This window comes from Varanus komodoensis, unplaced genomic scaffold (genome assembly GCF_004798865.1).
Source record: "Varanus komodoensis strain SLA01 unplaced genomic scaffold, ASM479886v1 scaffold16, whole genome shotgun sequence".
NCBI classification, from domain to species: Eukaryota; Metazoa; Chordata; class Lepidosauria; order Squamata; family Varanidae; genus Varanus; species Varanus komodoensis.
The window spans coordinates 17204396-17228088 of record NW_025335468.1 but is presented as its reverse complement, the minus strand read 5'-3'; the positions used below and the strand labels follow the sequence as shown (position 1 = coordinate 17228088).

Here is a 23693-nt window from a genome sequence, read left to right as displayed (position 1 = left end):
AATTCCATGTTCACTTATTTCTCAGTAAAGCTGGATCAAACAGGGTTGTACATATCTGAGACTCAAATGCTAGTCCTTTGATTTCATTTACTGCATTTCTCCCAATTGTCATAGCTCTTTGGGCAGTTCAGAACAATTCATGAAAAATGCACCATAAATACAATAAAAAGAGCACACTTTTTCCCAATATACAGCATTTAATTTTTTTTAACAGCTAAAATCATTTTAATATGAATTAGACCTGTCAGAACCACTTGACATAAATGCTCCGTCATGTCATTAAATATCTTAGACACCTGGGAGAAGAGAGCAGTCTTACCTCGGTGCTGAAAAATTGAGGGTTGGTGTCAAGTGGGCTTCAGTGGGAAGATTGCTCCATAACTGGAGGGCTGTCACCAAGAAGAGCCCAACTTTGTTGCCACCCTCCAAGCCTCCCTCAGAGGTGGCACTCTGAGGGAGGCCTCCCATGTTGATCTTGAGCGTCTGGGTAAGATTCAGGTTGTGAGTGGTATTACAGTCCCAAGCCATGTATAACTTTATAGGCTTTGGAAGGAGGCTCAGAAGCATACAGGCAGCCAAAGCAAGCAGAGCAGAATTGGTGCTCTATGAGCAGATTTTCTAGTCCTGGTTATTAGACTGGCTGCAGCAGTTGGCACAATCCACAGCTTCTAAAGAGCCTTCATAGACACCCCCAGGTAGAGCACATTGCAATAGGCTCCCAGCACCTAGATTACTGCAAACAGGCCATCCTAGTCCAGCCAGAAGCACTGCATGATAGGACCACTCCCCACTCTTCCCCGCACATCTTGTGCCAAAAGTTGCACCACAAATTCGGCAATATAAGTGCAGCCCATAAAAACTGACAGGGTTTCCTTGCAAGTCAATACGAATAGGACTAGGCTTCTTTCTCTGCCGCTTTTGACCGGCCCCAATGCGTTCTGCTTCCCATCGCAGGCCTGCCCTGCGCCACATCAATGGCACGTGTGGGCTGAAGTGACGTGGGGCAACTTTTCCTCGTGAAGGAAGTCTGCGATCCCTCCGTCCAGGTGGGGGCTTTCGCCCCCCCCATGCGCGCGGGGCGGGGCCCCCGCGCTCGTCGCCGGCCCACCTGGCCCCTCCTCCGGCATTCACCCCCTCGCTGTGTCCCGGCGCCGCGGTTGGTCTTCCCTGCGCCGCAGCCAATAGCGGCGAGTGCTGCGCTGCCGCCGCCCGCTTTTGTTGGGCTGGGGCGGCGCGGAGCGCGGCGTGCGAGGACGGGCGCGCCATCCCTCGCGGAGGAAGGAAGCGGCGCAGCATCCCTCGCTGGGGCGGGCGCCCGGGCAGCGCCGAAGCCGGACGGGAGCCCCCGCGCTCCACACGCGGTTGGCGAGGCGAGAAGGGGACGGGCGGAGAGGGAGCGGGCCCCGCGGAGCTCCCACTGAAGGGTACGCGGTCGGTGGTCGGTGGGGCGGAGCAGGCACTGGAAGGAGCCGCGTCTGGGCAGCGCTTATTTATTTATTTAGGGGACTTCTATGCCGCCCCATTCGCCGAAGCCTCGGGGCGACTCACCCCTCGGGGCGGCTTAGGCGCGGGTGGCGTCGGAAGGGCGGCTCGCGGTGGAGCCCGTGCGCGCTGGCGAGCTCAGCGGGGCTTAGTTTCGCCCAAACGTGCGGAAGAATCGGCTCGGTCTTCGAGGAGGAGAGTCGCAGCCTCACGGAGTAGGAGCCGCCGTCTGCGAGCGCGTTAGAGCTTGGCGGGAGGGGGAAAGGCATGGGTCGTCTAGTGCAGCCTTCCCCTACCTGGCGCCGCCCAGGTGCAGCGCTCCAGATGTGTTCGACTACCACTCCCAGCATCCCCCCGCTGGCAACCTGCAATGTAAGTCACTTAGCCAGCAGGGCTACCCGTCCTGTAACCTATTAAAAGCGATGGCACTTCCTCGTGAGAAAATAGGAACAGGACGGGGCTGCCACCGACTCCCCGGCCTTGCCTTCCGAGCGCCTTAGTTGCGGGATGCCGGGAGTTCTAGTCCAACCCGCCTGGAAGGCACCAAGGTGGGGAACTCTGGCCTGGGGCAGCCTCCCGCGTCTCTCTGCCAAGCAGTAAGACACGGTCCAGTTCTCCAGCGAGAGCCATCAAAGTTGGCAACGCTCAACGTATTCCGGGCTCTTTTAGTATAGCACACAAGCAGATCTGTCTTTTAAGGATGTCCCACTTCAGCATCCGATCTTTGGCAGTGAAAACAGCTGAATCTTGTGGCACATTTCTTCTGCTTTAAGCTTTTCTGGGCTATTGCTGGCATCCTCCGATGCATAACCTCAAATTGTACACAGTTCTGTTAATCCCAGGTGAACACATCATAAACTGGATGAAATGCAGAGTGTCTGTGAAAGTTTATTCCAGAATAAAAAGTGTTAGTCTTTAAGGTGCCGCAAGATTCTTAGGTGTTTCCACTCCAGTGTGTATTTTTAGTGAACTAACCTCGGTGCTTTATTTGCTGTTCTATCGGCCAGTTTGGTAGCTGTTGCTGTCGCCTCCACTTTGATGCAGTTTGGGTGAAGAGTGCTCCCTTGTTGACGCTTGAAGCTCTTCAAAACCACATTTGCTTTAAGGCATGTTCTAGTGTCCTGCATGGGAATAAATAGTGCTTAATTTCTAGACAAATTTATGTTTTGTACCCGAGTCCCCTTTGAATCTGGAGGCATTTGCCCTAATCTGTGACGTATGCGGGAGTTTTATGCATAGTCAGTAGCAAAGAGAGTGCAGTCTAGACTTGTTCAGGCACATTTTAATCTGTTTCCTCCCCAATTTTTGGATTAAATGTGTGTATTAAACAGATGCCTTTGGTGAGTCCCAGCAAATGCAAGGCAACCTTCCAAGCAACCTTCCAAGCAACAATCCCAGTGTGATTTGGAATTTACGGTTGGTTCGTGTATGCAGCTTGATTGCATTTTCTAGATGTTAATGGCTTTGCAGCCACACTTGCTCCAATTCGTAGGGCGAATAGAATGTTTTAGCTGGAAATGTGAACCGCTCTGGATCACTGAATGGTTGTAGTTAGAACATCTCTTCTTGGGGTTGTACTGGTTGCAGCTATTGCAAGCATTTACAGGTGGTCTGGAACACACGCTGCTTCCAGCTCTGCAAATTGGCAGACATCTCTGTGTTGCAAGTCCGACGCAGTTAACACATATGTGAAATAGTCTCCAGAATGTAAATCCACTGTGTGGGAGTGGTATTATTTCTGCTTTTAATATATCACTTAGCACTGTGGCTAAATACAAAGGCAAATGACAGGCGCATTCCAGAACAGTAGATGTTTTGGTTGCAAAAAACAACAGCCCCAGCAAAATTAAGTGGGACTTTAAATATAACTGCTTTGTTGTGGCATATGTTTGTGAGCCGGAGGCTACTTGATTTGTAGGGTCCAGTGTTTGAAACTTATGCCACAGTATTCAAGCGCTTTTGTCTATTTCTCAAGTCCAAATGTGAGTGTCGATGCTTATGTAGCTAAAGTCCATGCATGACAACCATCAGCAGGCTTGGGAGAAAACCCGAGTTTTGAAGATGTATTTTAAAATATTGCAAGGGGAGCTTAAGCAGGGGGTAGGGGGAGCCAGGAAGGAAACCGCAGCCCAATGAAGTCTGAGCTTGACAAGTTGGAAGGAAAAAATGGAAAACCAGTGGGAGGGTGAATGGATTGGAATATTCTGGAAGAAAACATGGCTGGAACCTTGAGTGGGAATGTTCAGCACTGCAGCATTTTGTTGAAGGCCCTGTTTAAAAGCTTACGTTTAGTCTCCAAGGGATCACTTGATTCTGTTTAAAATAGAATAGTGCTACTAATGCTATTAGTGCTACTAATAGTAGAGAGCTGGATCCTGTCTTTGTGAAAGAGACTGGACTAGAAGTCAACCTGATACTCTGCAGCCTGGCTACTCTCTAGTCTTGCTCACTTTCAGGAGAGGAATTTTTCTATCTATCAAAAAGATCTGGGAGTTTTTCCTAAGGAAGTTGGAGAAATGTGTTCCCCTTGGCTGGAAATAAGCTTGCTTCTTCCTTGTTGGCATTTGCTTGCAGGGACCCAGTGAAGGCGGTTCTGAGGATGTCGCTGCTTCAGGCCATGCTGCTGTTCCTTCTCATACTCTTTGGGGAGCTGCATGCAGCTCCTGCTTCGGAGAGTGATGGAGAAGGAAAGCCAGAGGAGATGGTGCTCAGCTTTCCCCAGGATGAAGCCAGCCTGAATGAGATGTTCCGTGAAGTTGAAGAGCTGATGGAGGATACCCAGTACAAGCTGAGGAATGCGGTCAAGGAGGTGAGTCTGTCCTCCTAATCCACCTCTGCCATGCTGGATAGGAACTGAGTGCTGGGGAAAGGGTTTGTGTTCTGCTTTAGGCTGGTGAAGGCGTATCTTCGGACCTAAGTTGCCAAACTATGGGAGCTGGGTTCAGGATTGTGGCAAATTAAAATGACAGCATTTATTTATTTATATTTATGCCACAGCTTTTGCTGGAAGGAACACAAGGCAGCTTACATGTTCCTCATCCTCTTCATTTTGTCCTCATAATCCTAGGAGGCAGGTTGGGCTGAGAGTCAGGGGCTGGCCCAAAGGCATCAGTGGGCTTCACGACAAAGAAGGAACTAGAACGCATTTCTTCTGCATCCCAGTCTAACACCTTAACCGTTATACCACACTGGTTCTCAATTTAGTGCTAGTATTACTAAAATAATTATAGTATTTGAGTAAGGGAAGTGCTTGGGTTGATCATAACAATGGGAGCCTGAAGGATACTCAACACAGAGGTTCCTAAAAGGTAGAAGTTTTGTTAAGATAAGGAATTATGAAGTGTTCAGGTATGAATAATTCCTCTGTTGATAGCTTGAGTTTTCTGAGTCACATGTTTTCTGGATAAAGAGTGTATTTGGATGTGGACCATCTGAGGCACTGAATGGGTTTTTCAGTATCACCAGCATGAATAAATCATGTATTACATTTATTTTTGTTTTAGTTTTCTGTGAGTGGTACAGGAGTTCTTACTGTAGGACATAATAGCTGTATGAAATTGTTTTAAAGAAACATGTCAAGGAAATGTTTCCATAGGAATTTATTTTCTTTAGTAATTTGGTATAATGTATCTATTTCTGGGTGGCTAAAGCCAATAGATCATGAATCCAGTTGTGTATACTTGGGGTTTTATTTGGCTTGCAGTGTTGTGGAATACGATACTTAGCCATTAGTGTAGCTTCGCCAAACAGTGCATCATGTGCTCTTGGCAAGTCCTCTTTGCCTAGAATGTATCCTAGTACAGTATGGGCATCTTTTACATTGGATGGCATTTCCAGAACCATGTTCTTCTTGATGTTATTACATTACTAATGCCACCCTTCTTCCTGTTGCAAGGAACCCAAACTGGCTTAGGGTTTTCTTCTACTCCATTGCTATCCCCACAACAATTCCCCTTTGAGGTAGGTTGGGCTGATTGTCTTCGACTGGCCCAAAGTCACCCAGGGAGTTCCATGGCTGAACATAACCCAGAGCTCCCAGATCCCCAGCCCCACATTATCACCACCATGCCAAACTGCATGGCTCCTAGTTAGAAAGGATGGATCCATCTTATACCTTGTTCATTAGATCAGGCTGTGGACTGTTGCACCCCCAACACTTTTCATCCCATGAAAGGCCAACTGTTTGAATGGTTGTGGTGTTCAGTATGCCATACTTATGTAGATACACATTTTTATTGCTGTATAAGCTTTAGAAGTGCACACCCTCCTGTATAGTTTCAATGACTGTAGCAGCATCCACTAGGTTATTGTAATAGTAGTAGTTACGCTTGTGCCAAAGGCTGGGATGGGAGTGGGCTGGCTGGGAGAGGGAGAATGGGAGGGAATAAGACAGCAGCAATAATTCTAAAATGAACACTGTATGAACACTGCAAGTCTCTTACAAAGAAGCCATTCATTTTGTGTACATGAATCCAGGTGCATACCTCAAAGAGCAGGCTTTAGGCCCATTCCTATCATCTACAAATCTCTGCTTTCCTTTGCACATTGAAAACTCCTTTTACTGCTTACTCCCTTTCTATTTTTCTTTCCCAGAAGCTGCAAATGTGTCTTCTGGCCAGTAATGTTAGGGTGGGGTATAGTCTGAACTTGTTTCTCCACCTTATTTTACTATTTGATAAAGCAAAGGCAATTTTCCCATATTGCAAATTGCTTTCTGGACATCTCAATATGGGTTCTTCCCAGTGGTAATTTCATGATGTATATAATCTGCAACTGTAGAAATAATGTTGTTCTGCTTCTTATGGCAGAAAACAGTTGGCAGGGTTGCTATATAGCCTAACTACTTTTTATGCATGTTATTATAGCACGTTTCAGTTTTGGAAATTTCTAGGTGGCTTTTATTGTGGCTTTTGCAAGTACAGAAGAGAAACATGGTTTAGCAATCTTTTCCTTCCTCTGCCTCCCCAGCGCCTGCCCCTGCTCAGGCAATATTCTACAGTCTTCATGATATACCATTACAGTAGGAAATGGGCCGAGCCATTTCCTGGCAGGTGGAAAGGACACTAGAGCCAAACTAAATTTGATGTGGGAGATCCATGAACAGGGTCTCCTGTGAGGGTTTAAATTAAAGCCATTCTGTGGACTCCAGATTTTAGCGGAGTGATAGAGCTAGAAGATGGGTGCTTAATTCTTCCTTCCATGCTGTCTTCCAGATCCTTCCTCCTGGGAACTGAGAGCTACACTTTGCTCAGTGGGGAAAATCTTGCAAGTACCACATGGGGTTTTGTGTGTTTTCTCCAGCAGGATAATCGGCACCTTAAAGGACGGAAGGTTAGACAGGGGGAAATGGTATAGGGGAAAGAATTAGGGTCTCCCGGTTTCCCCAGAGTGTACAGCCCCAGTCCAATGCTCTCTATTTTTCTTGAATCTATTTTAATTTAAAAGAACACCAGAAAGCCAGTTCATGGATATTTTCTTTCACCTAGGATAAGATGCTCAGACTGTGTGCATAGTTTCCTGATGCAGGAAAAGTACTGCAGGGAAATCTTGGAGACAAGTTACACAATTCTGTAGAAGGTTTCTGATGATGCTTGGTTTTCCTTCGGTTTAAAGCAGTTCTCTAAAAAGAATGTCTGCAGCATGTTCATACCTGTGTTGCTGAAGATGAGATGAAATTGTGATGAAAAATGTAGCATGCCAGTAAACAAGCTTTTCTAGCATGGGTGTGGAATCTGTGGTCCTCCAGTTGCATGGACTCCATCAGCCCAACCTGCATAGTCAGTTGTAATCTAAGAACAACTGTGTGTGTGTGTGTTGTGGGGAGGGGGGGAGTTGTGGGTCCCTTACCTGGTTTATATGCATGGCCTAACTGTAGTATTGCTTTCACACTGGCACTCATGTATCCTGTTCAGACTGAATAATAGGACAAGGGTAGAAGTTTGCCACAGCCTTTACATTTGGGAAGCTGTATCTTATAGGATGAAGAGGTGCTGTGGCACAATTGGGTGGCATACAAATGCTTTAAACAAACAAATAAATAGGGGGCCATGGGGCTTCGGAACTCAGGACCTATTCTGCCCTTCGTGGGTTTACCTTAGTTTTGTAGTGGAAATGCTGATTTTTGTGATCTCTTCATACATATTGCTAGAATTGGTTGGATGGCCTCTTTGAAGATCATGGGAATTAGTGGACTTATTGGAAGAATGCTTGAAGTAATCCTAAAAATGGTTGCTCGAAATATTCCTGGTCTTCAGTACAATGTAACCTAACTGTTACTGCTTCATGCAGCTACCTGCTTTATCCAGACAGGATTCTGAGTGCAAATGCTTATGACTGGGCTGGAAAATTCATGACATGGTGGATGGTGAAAGATGTGATTTGCAGGATCGAAGAGTGGTCTTATGGTCACTTTTGCTTTGGTGACCGGAGAATGAGGGGAAGTCTGGACATGGAATGAAGTTTTACATCTTGCTAGTCGTTTGCTTCCCAGTTCAGCAATTCACTATGGATTATATTCATGGCACTGTGTTTCACATCCCACTGAAAGAACAGGAAAGTGCATTTTTCCCCTGAAATGTGTGCGAGGGTGCTGGGAGTTTGCACTAACTTTTCCATAGAAGCTTTTCTTCAGGAGACATTGCTTCCCAGCACTGATGTGCAACAATTCAGAGGCTAAAGGCTGACCAGAAAGGATCTTACTGAATACTTGTCTTAAATCCCTGACAGCTATCTACTGTGTATGATTCTGCATTTGGGAATCCTCCCCAACTCCATAATTGATATAATTGAGTTGAAATAATGGTTGCGTTTGAGAATGTATCATGCTGTTTGTTTTTCCAGATGTTGATTGGCCTCTCCCTCTTTCCTGCTGTTTCATAGTTCCTCTCTCCCACCCAATCAGGAAATTGCCTGTCTACCGGCTGCCTGTCTCCCAGTCATTTCAGCTTCTTATCAGTGGGCTTCAGAAAAGAAATGCTTGCTTTGAAGTTTCATATCTGCATTTTTATTTCCCTCATTATCATATTGGCCACAATGCAAAGAGGCATGAGGACAAAATATTGGAGTTTTAAATTCACTTTGTTTTGAGGGAGGTGGCCAAAAAGAGGGCAAAGTTCTGCTCTTTTGTTTGTAGAATCAACATTTTTTCTTTTGATAAATGCATGCAATTTGGGGTGAAAAAAACCTGCCAGTCTCCCTTGTGGAATTCAGCATCAATGAAGGGCAGGGGATGGAGAGAACAAGGTTTTTGTTTGTGTAGCTGAGAGCAGTCCAGCTGTTTCACATTTACTTTCTTGAGAGTCTGAAAGGAATATAGTTTCACTTTTTTGTGCTGAATTCTACTAATGTGCCTTTGCAGGACTGCCTTTGAATCTCTGACATCTAGATTGGAGTTAACTCATCTGTAAGTTGAGTCCCTAATATTTAAAACACATGCATTGCATTGCATTGCATTGCATTGCATTGCATTGCATTGCATTGCATAGGGGAGGCTGGGCTAAACCTGAAGTTTGTCTCCAGCATGGGAATATGTACTCTTAACTTTATGGAAGGTGTCCTCTCTCTCCCTCTCTCTGTTAAGTAAAACAATTAAGTAAAACACATTTGTATCAGCATGACTGACCCTTGGCACCTCACTTGAGACAATAGAGATTGAGTACATGCCATCATTTTGTAAAAGTTTGCACCTATAAATGGGCCCCGTATCACTTCAGCTTCCGGCACTCTCAAAAGCATTTGCTGCTGATACTGTGGCGACAGAACTTCCCTGCCCTGCTTTCTGTTCTTGGCACCCTGGGCTACTTGGACAAAAATGGCACTTCAGTCAGTGGGCTTGCCTTCCAGTAGTGTGTTGAAAGCTGAAGGACTTGTTTCAACTATAGCTTTTCATTCTGCTTGTGAAATGTGCTTTATGGTCCTTCTTTTCTCACTCTCCAGTATTTCCCTTGATAATAAAGAACAAGAATAGACATTCTATGACATCCGATAAACACCATCTCTATCCTTCTTATCACGTAGTTAATGGGACTTTTGTTAACATCAGAAGGATTAAAACTCATCGATTTAGAGTATGATCTTATGCAAGCTTAGAGATTAAACGCTCTGCAATTCCCAGCATGTTCCAGCAAGACATGCATAGGATTGCCTCCATAGACTGTAAGACAGAATAGGATAGTCTGCCTTTAATGCTTTTGATCAGTGCTTTAAAAGCATTTTGTATAGAACCAGTGATATTTCTGCAATGGAACCATCCAATGGAAGATAATCACTGTTGGAACCAATTTCCCACCATGCACCTCCAATATCAACTTTGAAGGACTGGAGAATCCTCACCCTGCAGAAATAATAAGGAAGGTCTGATGTGCTCCCGAATTCGATCAGATTCTTTAGGCTTTTACACTTTTTAAACCTCATGCATGCATAATTTGATGTGTTAATTTCTGCTTCAGAATTTGTGATTTGTATAACAGATGACGTCATCCCAAACCATTCAAGCTGTGTAAGTCATAACCCACACTTTGAATTGTTTCTGGATGTAAGCTTGCTAATGCAATGAGTAAGATTCGGGATTTCTGAAGGAGCTGCCATATTCATTTGTTGCAGCAAAAGCAACCAAGTCTTGTGGCTTTCTATAGATTAATACATTTATTGTGGCATGACGTACCCCATCCAGATGTTTTGGACTACAGTGCCCTTCATCTTTGATCATGTGGCTGGGATTAATGGGAATTGTAGTCCAAACATCTGGAGGGCATCCAGTTGGTGGATGGGCATGCATTGTCATGGACTACAGCCCACTTTGTCCATTGCACCAAGGATGTAATTTTTGCTTTCTCAAAATGCTGCAAGTGTACTGAGTTGTGGATGATTATAGTCTGTTAATTTAAATAATAGTGCAGAAATGGGAAACCAAAACATGGAAAATGCCATTTTGAAGTTCTTCTTTACAACCTTAAGAACTGAAGAGGGAGGATGTGAGGCCCCATCAGTTCCATCCTGCAGGAAAGAGCCACTGCTTGCACAAAGCAGATTTTGTGCCTCTGCGAGCACCAGAAAGGTTCATTTTTGGAATGGGGCAGGTCAGTGAAGTTCACAAAAAGGAGGTTCATTTAGTAGAGATGCTACATGTGAAAGAAGTTTTTGGAAATTGGGCAGATGCATCTCAGATCTAATGTATTGGTTGATAGGTTGGATTCAGACTTAGTCATACTTAAAGTGGGCTAAATGAAATTAATGGGACTTAAGTTAGTCAGGGCTAATTTAAATCCTGCTGATTTCAGTGAATTTGTTCTACGTGTGATGGGGCAGCAACGGTAGCAAGTACAACCCTATCCAGGGCCACAGATTTCAGGAGCACCTTCTTCCTAGATCATAAAACAGGACCCTGTATTGAATATGTTCATAAGAAGCATCCAGAGTTGCGACTTGGCAAGGGATAGCTTGAATTCTTGCTAGAATTAGTACAGCAACAATCTTTCTTAGCGATTCACAGGAAAAGATATAAAACAGTACCAAAAATGATTAACCTGTGTGTACTTTACTTATGTCTTTAATGCAAATGAAGCTTTTATTGATTAGACTCCACGTAAATATAATGTGTGAATTCTGTTTCCTCATAAACAGACCTTCAGGCAGTTTCCTTTAATGTTATTGCTAAGCTTATGGCAGTATATTTCCTCATATGTTCCATTAGTGGTTTATATTTGCACTGTAAGGATACTTTTTTCCTTTTTCCTTAACAGTGAAACTTGATTTTTGCATAGTTCAGCATGAAAGAGTATCTTTTCTACCAGTCAGTGCTGCTGTGATTAATAGACAGTATTTAATTCATAGCACGTTAAATGTGAGTCTGGTACAGGCCAGTGCGGTGGTTCCTTTACTATTTCCTCGCACAACCACACTACAGTGTGGATTAGGCTATGAGGTAGTAACTGACCCACACTGGGGTATGAATTCACATTGCAGTCACTACATCAAATGGGCTCTTCCACCCATACCTATAGCTGACCAATCCTTGACAAGCCAGTGCATATACTAAACCCCTGATGGCCGCATCCGATAGCCAAACACACTTTGCTTGTTTAGCTCTGTTATGCATGCCTTCTTTCATTGGAGGAATATGTAGCTGAAACTTAGAGCTAAATGCCTGTGGGCCTTTTGGAATTACCTTAGCACAATCATGCTTATTTTTGATAAATGCATGTCTCTTCCACAGCTGTTTTCAGCTAATTCTTAACTGACCGGCATAATAGCAGAAATACTTTGGCAGCTGTATCTTCCTGTCTGTACTCTTATAGTCTAACACTGTAGTCCTAATACACCTACTCTGACATATGCTCTATTGGTCTAAGTGGAGCTTTAATCCTAGGGTAGTGATCCTTGCTTGCTTACCTGGCAGTGAATTTAATTGAAATTGGGACTATTCATCAAGTCTGTGTATTCTGGGCTGCAGTTGGTTGTATGTTATTCAAAGGTGGATCATACAGTTGTGTTGTTAATGTTTTCTGCACCCCTCATGGTGAAAATTCCTTCCTTTCTGGACCTTGTACTTAAGCACTCCCAGGAAGATGAGGCTGATCACCTGTGAAACAGAGTTTGATGTTTATTTGGAGGATTTATTGAATCTGTACCTCCAATAGATTTTCTGGGTTGTTGTGTTATTTGTACTCTGAATCCAACAAGGTGGGAGTCGTAAAAATAGGTCATCCAAAGCAGTCAAAATGGGGAACAAAACAACTAAGTGTTTGTCATGATCCAACACAGGTTGGACCCTAATGATCCTTCATCATGGAAATGCTGAGCAAAGAAGTTTTCCAATATGAACATGTGGCAGGTAATTAGCAAGATGTTTCCAGGGGAGTGGATGGATGGTTAATTGATTCTGGAATGCATGCAAGCAGCTGCTCCGACCTTTGTAGGCTTGCTATGTGTTTGCTAAAAGCAAACAGAACACTGTTCCTCCGTTCTCCTGCGCTAGGATTGTCCAGGTATCAGTCTGTGAACGTAAAGGAAAAAGCAAATAATGGAAGAAGAAGCGTGGACAGTTCTTTTCTTTTAACAAATAAATAACAGCAAAGGACAGCAAACGGACTCTTGGTCAAACACTGGGCAAAGTAACAGCTGGGATCCAAGTGCTCTAAGTTTTTATAGTCTCTAGTGTGTGTGTGGAGGTGGGGGCATTCTGTATTTTTTTTCTAGCTATCCTTTTTCTGGACTTTCCTTCATGACAGGTAAAGTTCTACAGCCCTGTCTGACACATATTTTCTCTTTCTCTGAGATTATGTTCCATGCTGAACACATTAAATAGTTCCATGTTCTGCTACAGTTTATATTTGTATAGTTTACATCAAACAATCAAATGGCGTAAGAAAAAAAGCAGGGAATGCTTCCACACAGTAATTCCTAATTCAAAGATTAACTTCTATTTATATCTGTATTTTCAAGTGGACCACACAAGTTGTGTTGCTTGAACTGTATCTGTAGCATAGTATTGGAATATTAACAGATTTGTGTGTAACAGGTGGACAGTGCACATTTCCCCCAGGAAGGAATGCAGTTAAAAAAAAGGTTTTTCCAAAGGAAGAGCCCTGCATCTAAAGCAGCATTTGGGCTAAAACACCTTTTAAACACCTTTTTACTCATTCCTCTAGATTAAACATCTGGACATGGAATCCCAGGGAAAAACATTTCAAAAGATTCCAGGGGCCAAGCTTAGTCTGATAGATGCATTAATTGTGTAAAAGTCTTTACTCAGGTAGCTGCCTTAGATGCAATGGAGGAGTTGCAGAGGGGGAATAAGAGCATCAGATATTCCAATTAGTCGGGAATCAACCCCCCTGAGAAATGTTTACTTCTGAGTTCTAGTCTGCTTTTACTGCCAAGCCTCAGTACCTATCCAAAAATTACACCTCTTACCTCTTAAAAAGATTTTTTGTTTTCTGCCACCAAAAACTCTCCAAAATATATTACCTCTTATAGCACTTATATAAGTTCTCATGTCTCACACTTTTTTGGATCATGGCTTATGAGGCAGTAAATATTTGAAAGCGTGGAGGTTTCTTCATGCAGATTTGATTGCTTTCTGTGGGTGATGACACCACTATATTGTAATGCGCAAACTAGTTGAGTGGTATCTAAGAAGTATGAGTTCATTGGCTTAGACATTATAGAAGTAATATATACCTTGTTTTAATCATGATTTTGCTAGATGGAGGCAGAGGAAGAAGGATCTAAAAGGATAACAGGAATTGACTTTGAGAAGCTGCCTGCCAATTATCACAATGAATCCTACACAGAAACAAAAATTGGAAATAAAACCATTCACAGTCACCAAGAAATTAATAAGGTAAGAGCTGTATTTTGAAGGCAGTCTGTGTATGTCTGCATTGTGCATTTCATTATGTAGTGATAACCAGTGCTTTTTTTGTAAAAAAAAAAAAAAAAGGTGCCGGAACTCGCATCTTGTTAATCTTTTATTTAGGGTTTTTTTAGGGTAATCTTTTATTAGCAGGACCGGTGGATGAGAAGTAATTAGTAATTTTTTTCATTTTTAAATTTGGGGTCACACTTTTACACTAAAAATTTTCAATTCACCAACTTTTTTTGAAATAAAGAACTTATTTACCTTTTGCACGTAGCCAGTCACTCTACACACACAGAAACATTGTGGTTGCCTCCGGCAGTAAGCACTCAGCGCGCGACCACACGACCAATCCCAAGCCGAGCAGCACCCTCACAATCAGCGCGGACACATAAGCAGCCCGCATGCACTATTTTAATGATCCTTGCTGCCAACCTGCTGCGCCCGACAGGGCGATTCAAAATCACTTGGAAAAATCCATTGGAAAACTCCGTCAAAAAAAAGGTGCCGGAACGCTGTTCCGGAGCATTCTACGACAAAAAACCCCCTGGTGATAACAATCAGATTGTCATTGGTTTTTGCACTGCACTGCTCCTGAGAGTTCAGAAGTTTTGAACTGGTCAAAAACTAGTCAAAAGTTTGACTAGTTGCCTAGTGGCAAAATTATGTTGTTTCCCCCTTGAGAGCACAGCTGAGTGTCAGGGCATTGGGCCAATTCCAGCCTGCCTGGGGTCACAGTGCGTCTCTCTGTTTCCAAAAGGGCCCCATCCATTTCTTTTGACTGACAGCCCATTGGTGGCTTCCTGCCTTTCATGTGTTTTCCCTGCTTCACCATTCTAAAAGATTGAAATGCCTCTGCTTAGGATGAGTAGTTAGAGCTAACAGCACTGAGCTAAAATATGGGGTATTTTTTGTTATTTTGCCTTTTCCCTCCCTGCACCTTTAATGACACCCCTTTTGTCTTTCGCAGTGTTAGTCCAACAGCTTCTCTGAAATAATATTCAGTCCATGGGCTGACGAAAGTTTGACTCCACTGCACCGAACCAATTATACTGCATCTCTGCTAATAATTATGGTGTTGCAAACCATCCCGAGATGCCTGTGATGAGACAGTATAGAAAAGTTTTAAATAAATAAACAAACAAACAAATATCTGGTGCCTATCTGTGGGCCTGGTTCAAGATGCTGGTTGCTGCCTAGAAAGCCTTCAATGACCTGAGCCAGGCCTTGCTGTATCATTTTAGATGACAGCTGAATACTTTTTTCCTGTTTGCTTAAGGGTGCATGTTTGTCTCGGATTGGTTGTATTTTTTTTCTTTCGTTTTTCTTTCATTTTAGAAGACTGTAACAATTGTAGGTTAGTCTGTGTTCATGGTGTGGATTTTTAAAAGAAAAACAACCCTCAGGTGTAAAATTACAGATTTAGTAGGCAGGAGCTGAGTGTGGAAGAGTCGGGCGACATGCTTGGGCTGTTTGTCATAATGGGATGTCTCCTCAGAAGTAAGGCCTGCTGGGTTCAATAGAACCCAGAAACTTCCCTCTCAATTCACAGTCAGATTGTTGAGAATTATTTTAAAGCTACGACTGTAAATTGTCACAGCACACACCTTCACCAATTGTTGAAGTCTGTATAGTGTGGTGTTACTTGCTTGCTTCGTGGACAAAAGATTTCTGTTGTTTTACATTTCATAACAAATGCACATTCTTCAATATGTAGCATCTAGTTTGTGGCAGTGTAAACTTTTGACATGTGTTAGTGTCCATTTTGGAATTGTTGCAAAGTTCTATCTCTGTTTGTGGAAGCAAAACACAGGAGGGCTGTTGGAGTAAAATGAATTAAAGCTTTGCTTTGCTGTTTATTTTTGCAATATTAGGCAACAGATAATCGGACTGGATCCACTAGCTATTCTGAAACAATTATTGCATCAATACAAGAAGGAGAACCTAAGAGGAATCATGTGAGTAGTATTATTATTATTACTCCACATTTATGTCCCACTGTAGTGCTTCACATTTCACCTTCACAACAACCCTGAGAGGTTGTGAGTGGTCCAGAGGGCCCCCCGGGGAGCTTCATGGCTGAGTGGGGACTGGACACATTTCTCCTGTGCTCTCAGTCCAACACTCTAAACACCAAACCACACTGGCTCTTCTCCTTTTGGAGCTGTTATGTTTGGAAAGCAAAATGAGAGACTTTTCAGAATAAAATTTGTCAGGCTCTGGATGGAGTGACTATGATCTTGGTGTGGTGGGGAGCTTCATGCACTGCAAACCTGAAATCCAAAGCTGTGATTGTGCTGCAAACCTGAAATCCAAAGCTGCGAAACTTACAAAGCAGGAATACTTAACATAAAATGCCAATACTTTGTCTAGTGTGGTCATACTTAGTGATGCGTCTAATTTCTTTAGATAAAGCTTGATGCCCACGGTTTTAGGGATAAAACTGTCATGTAGCTAATACCAATAAATCAGAAAACTAGTCTGTAAGCTTTTTAGAATGCAACTTTAAGCCTCATGGATCCAAAAAGAAACTTCTGTAGACAGCAGCTCTTTGACTGAGGAAGAGCAGACTGCTTTACTTGGGGGTCCTTCATTTAAACCAGGGCCAGACAGTGATCTGTCATCAATATCGCAGCTGCAAGATTGTACTGAACAAGTAGTTGTCTTAGATGGCCACTAAAGCCCCTCTGAAATTCTTTGCGAGAAGACACATGGCCTTATTTTAGCTCTCCAGCACAGAAGAACACACTTTACACTGCAATTCTGCTGACAACTCAACTGATGTCCTTCTGCCCTGAAAGTGAAAATATCGTTTCTAGGCCCTAGAACAGGAACTGGGCTTTTTGCCGGTACTGGCACAAAGATCTAGTTCTTGGAAGGTGCCGTGTCGTTGAGAGGCGCCATTTACAGACTAACTATTCCTTACTCAGATTTCATCTGGGATTGATAGATATGGGCATGGATATTGGGCTGTTATCCAAGAATGTTATGAACTGTGAACTGGCAGGGTTGGGATAAATGGAGCTTGCTCAGCTTAGTGGGTCTTGCTCTGACTTGTTCCCTAGTGGGATATGCATCAAAGGAGAATATATAATGTGAAAATTTATACTTTCATACATTCAAATTATAATAAAATGTTATATGAAATTCAGCATTTGGTTTGTGCTTGATTTCCCAAATGTCTCTTTCCTATACATTCTATATTCACAGAACTTAGTCTATTTAACTATCCAATTTTTGCTTCTATTTAAATTGCAAGAAAGTGGTTGAATTCTAAATGTTCTGGAGTGAAAAGCTTTCAATCAGCAATCTTTCCTGCCCTCTGCTCCTTTGTGTGATTCCTTTCACTTCTTGCAAAGGTTCTTGAGAAGGTCAAAGGGACCAAATAATGTCGACTGTGTTCAGGAGCTTTCCAAACTCACCTGAGCGGCTTTGTACTGAGGAAGAAGGCTGGCAAAACTTCTTGTTGGAGTAGCCTTCTGCTTATGGAGTGTTTAGTTCCAACCCATAGGCTTTATGATCTGTAAATAATATAGGAGGAAAGTCTTGAGAATGTACAGGAATATTAACTTGATGATTCTTTTATATCCTTCTTTTTTCCCTCTTGTGAGGAACTCAAAGCAGCTGAATCTGCCTTGGTCGCCCTGTACGACGACCTGTGCAGGGAGAAGGACAGGGGGAGTACATCCCTGTTGGTTCTTCTGGACCTCTCGGCGGCTTTCGATACCATCGACCATGGTATCCTTCTGGATAGACTTGCGGGATTGGGGGTTGGAGGCACTGCTTTGCAGTGGTTCCGCTCCTATCTCGACGGTCGATTCCAGAAGGTAGTGCTGGGGGACCATGTCTCTACGTCATGGCAGCTATGCCATGGGGTACCACAGGGCTCCATTCTATCCCCTCTGCTATTTAACATCTATATGAAACCGCTGGGAGAGGTCATCAGGAGGTGTGGGCTGCGGAATCATCAATACGCTGATGATACCCAGCTTTACCTCTCGTTCTCCACTAATCCAGGTGAGGCAGTGGCTGTGCTGAACCGGTGCTTGGCCGAGGTAAGGGAATGGATGAGGGCCAATAAACTGAAACTCAACCCAGACAAGACGGAGGTCCTGTTGGTTGGCGGATCGGGTTTCGGAGAGGGTGGATTTGACCTGGTCCTGAATGGTGCAACACTCCCTCTTAGGGATAAGGTCCGCAGCTTAGGAGTACTCCTCGACCCGGAGCTTTCTTTGGAAGCTCAGGTGACAGCGGTAGCGAGGAACGCCTTCCTTCAGCTTCGGCTGATTAATCAGCTGCGCCCCTACCCGGAGTACGACTGCCTGGCGACAGTGACACACACGCTGGTGACTTCCCGCCTAGAATTCTGTAATGCGCTTTACGTGGGGCTTCCCCTGAAGACAGTCCGAACACTTCAATTGGTGCAAAATAGAGCTGCCAGGTTGCTGACGGGGATGGGGCGTTATGCTCACATGACTCCAGTCCTCCGTCAGCTTCACTGGCTTCCCATTGAAGCCCGGGCCCAATTCAAGGTGTTGATTATGACCTACAAAGCCCTAAACGGCTTGGGTCCTGGCTACCTGAACGAGCGCTTACGTCCGTATATGCCCAACCGCCCTTTGAGATCTGCGGGAGAGTTCCTTCTCCAGGAACCCTCCATGAAAGAAATTAGGAGAGTAAGTACCCGGAGGAGGGCTTTCTCTGCGTTGGCGCCCAACCTATGGAATTCACTCCCCAGAGAGGTCCGCCTGGCACCGTCGTTACTGGTTTTTCGGCGCCAGGTAAAAACCTTTTTATTTAAACATCATTTCAATTGTTAAAACATATGATCTGGCCAGGGCAACTTCTTCTTCCTTCTCTTTCTCCTCCTATATTTTTATTTTATACTGATAATTTTAATTTTATTTTTGTAAATCAATGTATTCTTTGTATTTTTATATTTAATGGTAATTTATTATGTACTATTGTATTTCAATGTATTTTATCATGTTGTAAGCCGCCCCGAGGTTTCGGCAAGGGGCGGCATAGAAATGCTATAATCATCATCATCATCATCATCATCATCATCATCATCATCATCATCTCCACTCCATTCTGTCCTCACAGCAACAAACCTGTGAGCATGATGGGGTTGGACTGAGAGTGAGCAACTGGTCCAGAGTCAACTAGTGAGCATCACTGTTGAACTGGGGCTAGAATCGGGAGCTCCTGGGTCCCTGGTCCCCCAATCTAACCATTACACCACACTGGCTCTCCTTTGACTTCTTAATCAACCCTGTAAGTATTCTCTGTTGTATTACATCTATGATAGTTATTAAATAGCTTTTTAAAAGATCCAACCTTTACATTTCTGGTTGAACTTGAGTTCTTTTGAACAGCATGCTAAGATGCCAGGTTAGTAGGAACATAAACATTTTGATCAATTACAGTGCAATTTCCTGGAAAATAATTTTCTCCCTTTTTTGGCTTCCCAAACAGATCTGACTGATTGAAGCTCACTTGATGTGAACTTTGTAAGAAGGAAGTCACAGGTCACTCAGGCTTTTTAAAGGTTTAAATAACATTTCTGCTTAGGAGTTTTATGAGGACAGCTTCCCTTTCTAGGACTCACAAAGTAATTTGTGCCATGGTATCATAGCTGTCCTGAACCCAGTGCCATAAATGGAGGGGTATCAACTAGTTATTACTTTCTGAATGATTCTGTCTTCAGACCAGTTCAGCTGCTACAAGTAGAATAAGCTGAATAAAGTTGATTTTTATGCCCACTTACCTACCTTTGGGGCAATTTTTAAAAGATAAAATTTAAACTTAAGGGTTTCTTTTTTGTTTGGAAAATAAACATGTTAGTACTAACTATATATAAATTCAGTCTTGGCAGTTTTATTCTCAATTCCTTTCTGGCTTATGCCTAAGGTGGGTCTTGGTTTTTCCACAACAGCTGCTTACTGAGTTGACTTTTTCATTGAGCCATCCGCCACAACCCTAAGATTCCTTTCTTGGTTGGTCACTGCTAGCTCATATTCCATTGGTCCATATCTGAAGGCGCATTTTTGCCCTAATATACATTACTTTGCAATCACTTGTATTGAAATGTATTTGCCATTTTGATGTCCATTTTCTGAGCTTGGAGAGATCCCTTTGGAGCTCCTCAGAATCCTCTTGGGTTTGGGAGGACATGCACATGGTAGGCATATCATGAGTGGAGCCAGCTGGAGCTGGGGGTCAGACTAGATGGCCTGGGAGACCCCTTCTGACTCACTCTGTTTTTTTGTTTCTATGAACCATCGTAAAGAGTTTGATGTCATCAGCAAATGTTGCTTAGTCCTAATTCCAGTTAATTTATCAATAGGTTGAAAAACATAAGTTCTATTACAGAACGCTGTGGGTCCCCACCAGTTAGATTCCTCCGTTACATCATTTATTCCCACTTTCTGCTTTCTATTCTTTGTGATTGTGAGTCATCCCAAGATGCCATGCATAAGGGACGGCATATAAAAGTTTTAAATAAAATAAATAAATAAATAAATATTCTTTTACCAGTTACTGATCCATAAGAGGAGCCCCTCTTCTTATTCTATGACTTATAAGTGTGCTCAGAAGCGTTTGGTGAGGGACTTTGTCAGAAACCTTTTGGAAATCAAAGCAAACAATGCCTGCTGTCCATTTGCTTGTTGACACTGTCAAAGAACTCTTAATAGGTTAGCGAGGGAGGACTTACCTTTGCAGAAGTCGTGTTGATTCTTTTTTAGTGGGGCTTGTCCTTTGGTGAGCTTATTCATTTTATCTTCAAATATGCTTTCAGCCATTTACCCAGAACAGATGTAAAGCTAACCGGCCTGTAATAAACAATAGCTCCCTGGATCCCTTGTTAAAAATGGGTGTTAAATTAGCCACTCACCAGTCCTCTGGCGTACAAGACATTTTGCACATATTTGTGAGGAGGCAGTATTTCCATGTGTGAGCTGTTGAAGAACTCTGGGATGGACACCATCTAGGCTGGGTGATTTATTAACTTTAGCTTGCTGATCAGGTTGAGAATTTCATCTTTTGTCACTATCAGACAGAAAAAGTCTTACAGCTCCCAGCATGCCCAAGCAGCCGCACCAGGACTGTTCTGCCAAAGCATGCATTGGATCATGCGTTAATTGCATCATCCTTTGATTACTTAGTACACAGTACAATGCACACAAAGCACAGTACAAGGAAAACAAGAAGTCAGTGGGGACGCTGCTGCCAAAGCAGAATAGCTGAGCCCATCCCAAGATAAGGAGGGACGTGGCTATGGGCAACACTCGCTGTGCTTTGGGAACTTTTACTTTACCGAATATTGTCAACAGATGCTTATTCAGCAACGCATGCTTGAAATCCTTCTGACAGAGAAGTAATTAAGCTCTACATTTGGTTGTTGGTAGTAGCAATTTGTTACACTCACTGCCGACTCCAGCTTCAGAGGGCCCACGGGTCCTGCAGCGATCTGTCCAGTGAAGTGGGGACTTCCAGCCACATCTCTTCTTTTGTGATGTTAGCCCTGGACCATTGTAATGCTTAAACGTGGTTGGGTTTTGTGTTCCACCCTTCTTGTGCAAGTTTTCTCTAGTAGGACTGCTGTTAAGCGCTTTGACACACTTGTGGGATGGTTAGGCTACACAGAGTTCTTGATTTAAACAGGGCTTGGACGGTGGTTCCAGATGCTAGTTACATCACAACACTGATTCGTCTGAATGTAAACCACTCTTCATGTTCCTACCAATATAACACTTTAATTAAAAACAGTGTGTAGGAATTAGTGTTTGATAAGGCAAGTCCATGAGACTGGAGAATGCTTTTTTTTTTTTTTTTAGCTAATCAGGCGCATTAACTTCTGCTCTGGCCCACTATTCCAATTCTTATCTGATCATGTGGTGGGAAATTATTTGTGTGTGTACGTACCTTTTCACTTTATCTAAATCTTGGCAGCTTTATCAGAAAAAAGCATCACAGAAGGATGAAATTAAATTGGAATCTCCTAAGGAAAGTCATGTGTGTTGTGTAAGCAGGATAAAATCTCCGTTGTTCTTTTTTTCCCTCTAAAGACTCTCAGTATGACTTTCCCAATATCTTTTGCTAATGGCTACTTATTTGCACTTTCTAGATGGCTGAGCTTGTGTTGGCTCTTGCTAAGGAATGTGCATGGGGCAGGAAACCAACTCCTGTTCAGCCCTAGCCAGTAAAGCTGGCTGTTAATAATTATGGGAGCTATATTTCTGGAGGGCACCCGGTTGCAGTGAAAACTGAGTTTGGTGTGACTTCGCTATGAGGCAGCTTTTTATGCCGCATAAGGAGCCAATATAGGTAGCAGAAGGTACCACTGGCAGCTTCTTTCTGTCTTCTTTGGAGATAATGGTGTGCAAAAACCCACTTCTGGGACCATCCCTCGCTCCTTCCTCAGTGCCAAATTCAGCAAGTGGCTCTTCCATGCTGCATTGCACTCTAGAGGTGCTCCTGATGCTTCAGGAATGCCACCTGGCAAGGACAGCTCAGCAAGAGCCTCTGCAGCATATTTATCTGCTTATTTATTAAATTTGCTTAAAGGCTGCCCATTGGCATCATGCCCTGGATGCCCACTGCCATCAGTGGGCAGATGCAAGTCTGAAGCAGGACCTCCTCAGTTGTCTCTCCTGCAGCCATGCAGAGGCAGTGGGGTCATTGCTAAAAGGCCTTGCTTCCCCTCTTCCCTTTCTTTTGCCTTTTTCCTTTAGTCTTGTGACTGCTATATGGAAAGCCTGTGGGCAGGACTTTTCTTCCTTTGTTGATTGGGTTTGTCCTCCTTTGTTGATTTGTGAGCAACTCTTGAGAGGCTTTTTGGCTGTGGACTAGGATAAAATTATGTCACTAAATAAACAGAACCTCGGTCTTCCACTATCAGGCAATAGCACAGTGGCTGCTCCAGGACCCTTGAGCTCCACAAACAAGCGTGTGTAAGGCGCCATCCCATCAAGGAAATCCTCCATGCAGATGAACTCTGAGCAGGGTGAGAGGGACGGTGGGAGGCTGCCTTTCCCCCATTGTATCTTGATTGACTCCTAATGATCAAGAAAGAAGGTGTTCATCCAGGTCTGTACTAGATGCTGGTGTTATTTTTCCCAGACTCCCTCCCAATAATTTCCCCAGCTTCTTTTGCAGATGTAGTTCATCTATTTGTTCATGGAAATAGAGTAAATCATTCTAGCTTAGTGCTCTTAATATTTTTATTTTCTCAATTTCTATCCCATCCTTCTAGAAATGTGCCTTCATATGTCCCTGAGACACTTACCATTTCTCTGCAGGGTTGAAAAGGCTGCTTGGAATAAGGCTGTTCTCCCACCATTGTTCAGCAGCACTGGCCTTTTTCCTTTTTTTTAAGGTTTCATAATCTCATTTCAGGGGTGAATCATGGAAAGTTCCTGTGCGGTTTGTAATGGCAGGAGAGAATGTAGGCCAGACCTTCAGCTCTGCTGATATTATCATGGAAAGTATCTTATGCAGTGATATTTCTTGCATGAAATTGGAAACTGTTAAGCTAATTATATTACGGCTTTTACTGCACCAGATGTATGTTGTGATGTTAAAGCTTCTGTAGCATTTTCAGTCACATGCTATGAATGGCAGCTTTCACAGCAGCTTTAAAAGATGCAATTTAGACAAAGTCCCTGCTCTTGTTTCTTAGTAAGTGGGGACCAGCAACAAAACATGGCAGTGTGTTCTGAAAATTGTATCCTACAACTAGTTCTAGGAAATACTTCAGCTGGATAGATTTCTGTTCTTTGAGCTGCTTTTGGGTCATGAGACAATTTTATAAAAGCCTCCTCCTCCTCCTCCTCCTCCTCCTCCTCCT

The 23693-nt window shown here is 43.4% G+C and overlaps 1 protein-coding gene across 1 annotated transcript in view; it reads left to right on the top strand.

Moving 5' to 3' along the window:
* The first annotated feature begins 1204 nt into the window (after nt 1-1204).
* The window catches only part of DKK3 (dickkopf WNT signaling pathway inhibitor 3), a 36532-nt gene continuing 14043 nt past the window's right edge, over nt 1205-23693 (top strand). The window contains exons 1-4 of the mRNA XM_044425726.1: nt 1205-1424; nt 4057-4291; nt 13688-13825; nt 15715-15798. Of these exons, the coding sequence (XP_044281661.1) occupies nt 4082-4291; nt 13688-13825; nt 15715-15798 (432 nt within the window). The 5' untranslated portion in view covers nt 1205-1424; nt 4057-4081. The remainder of the gene's footprint in view (nt 1425-4056; nt 4292-13687; nt 13826-15714; nt 15799-23693) is intronic.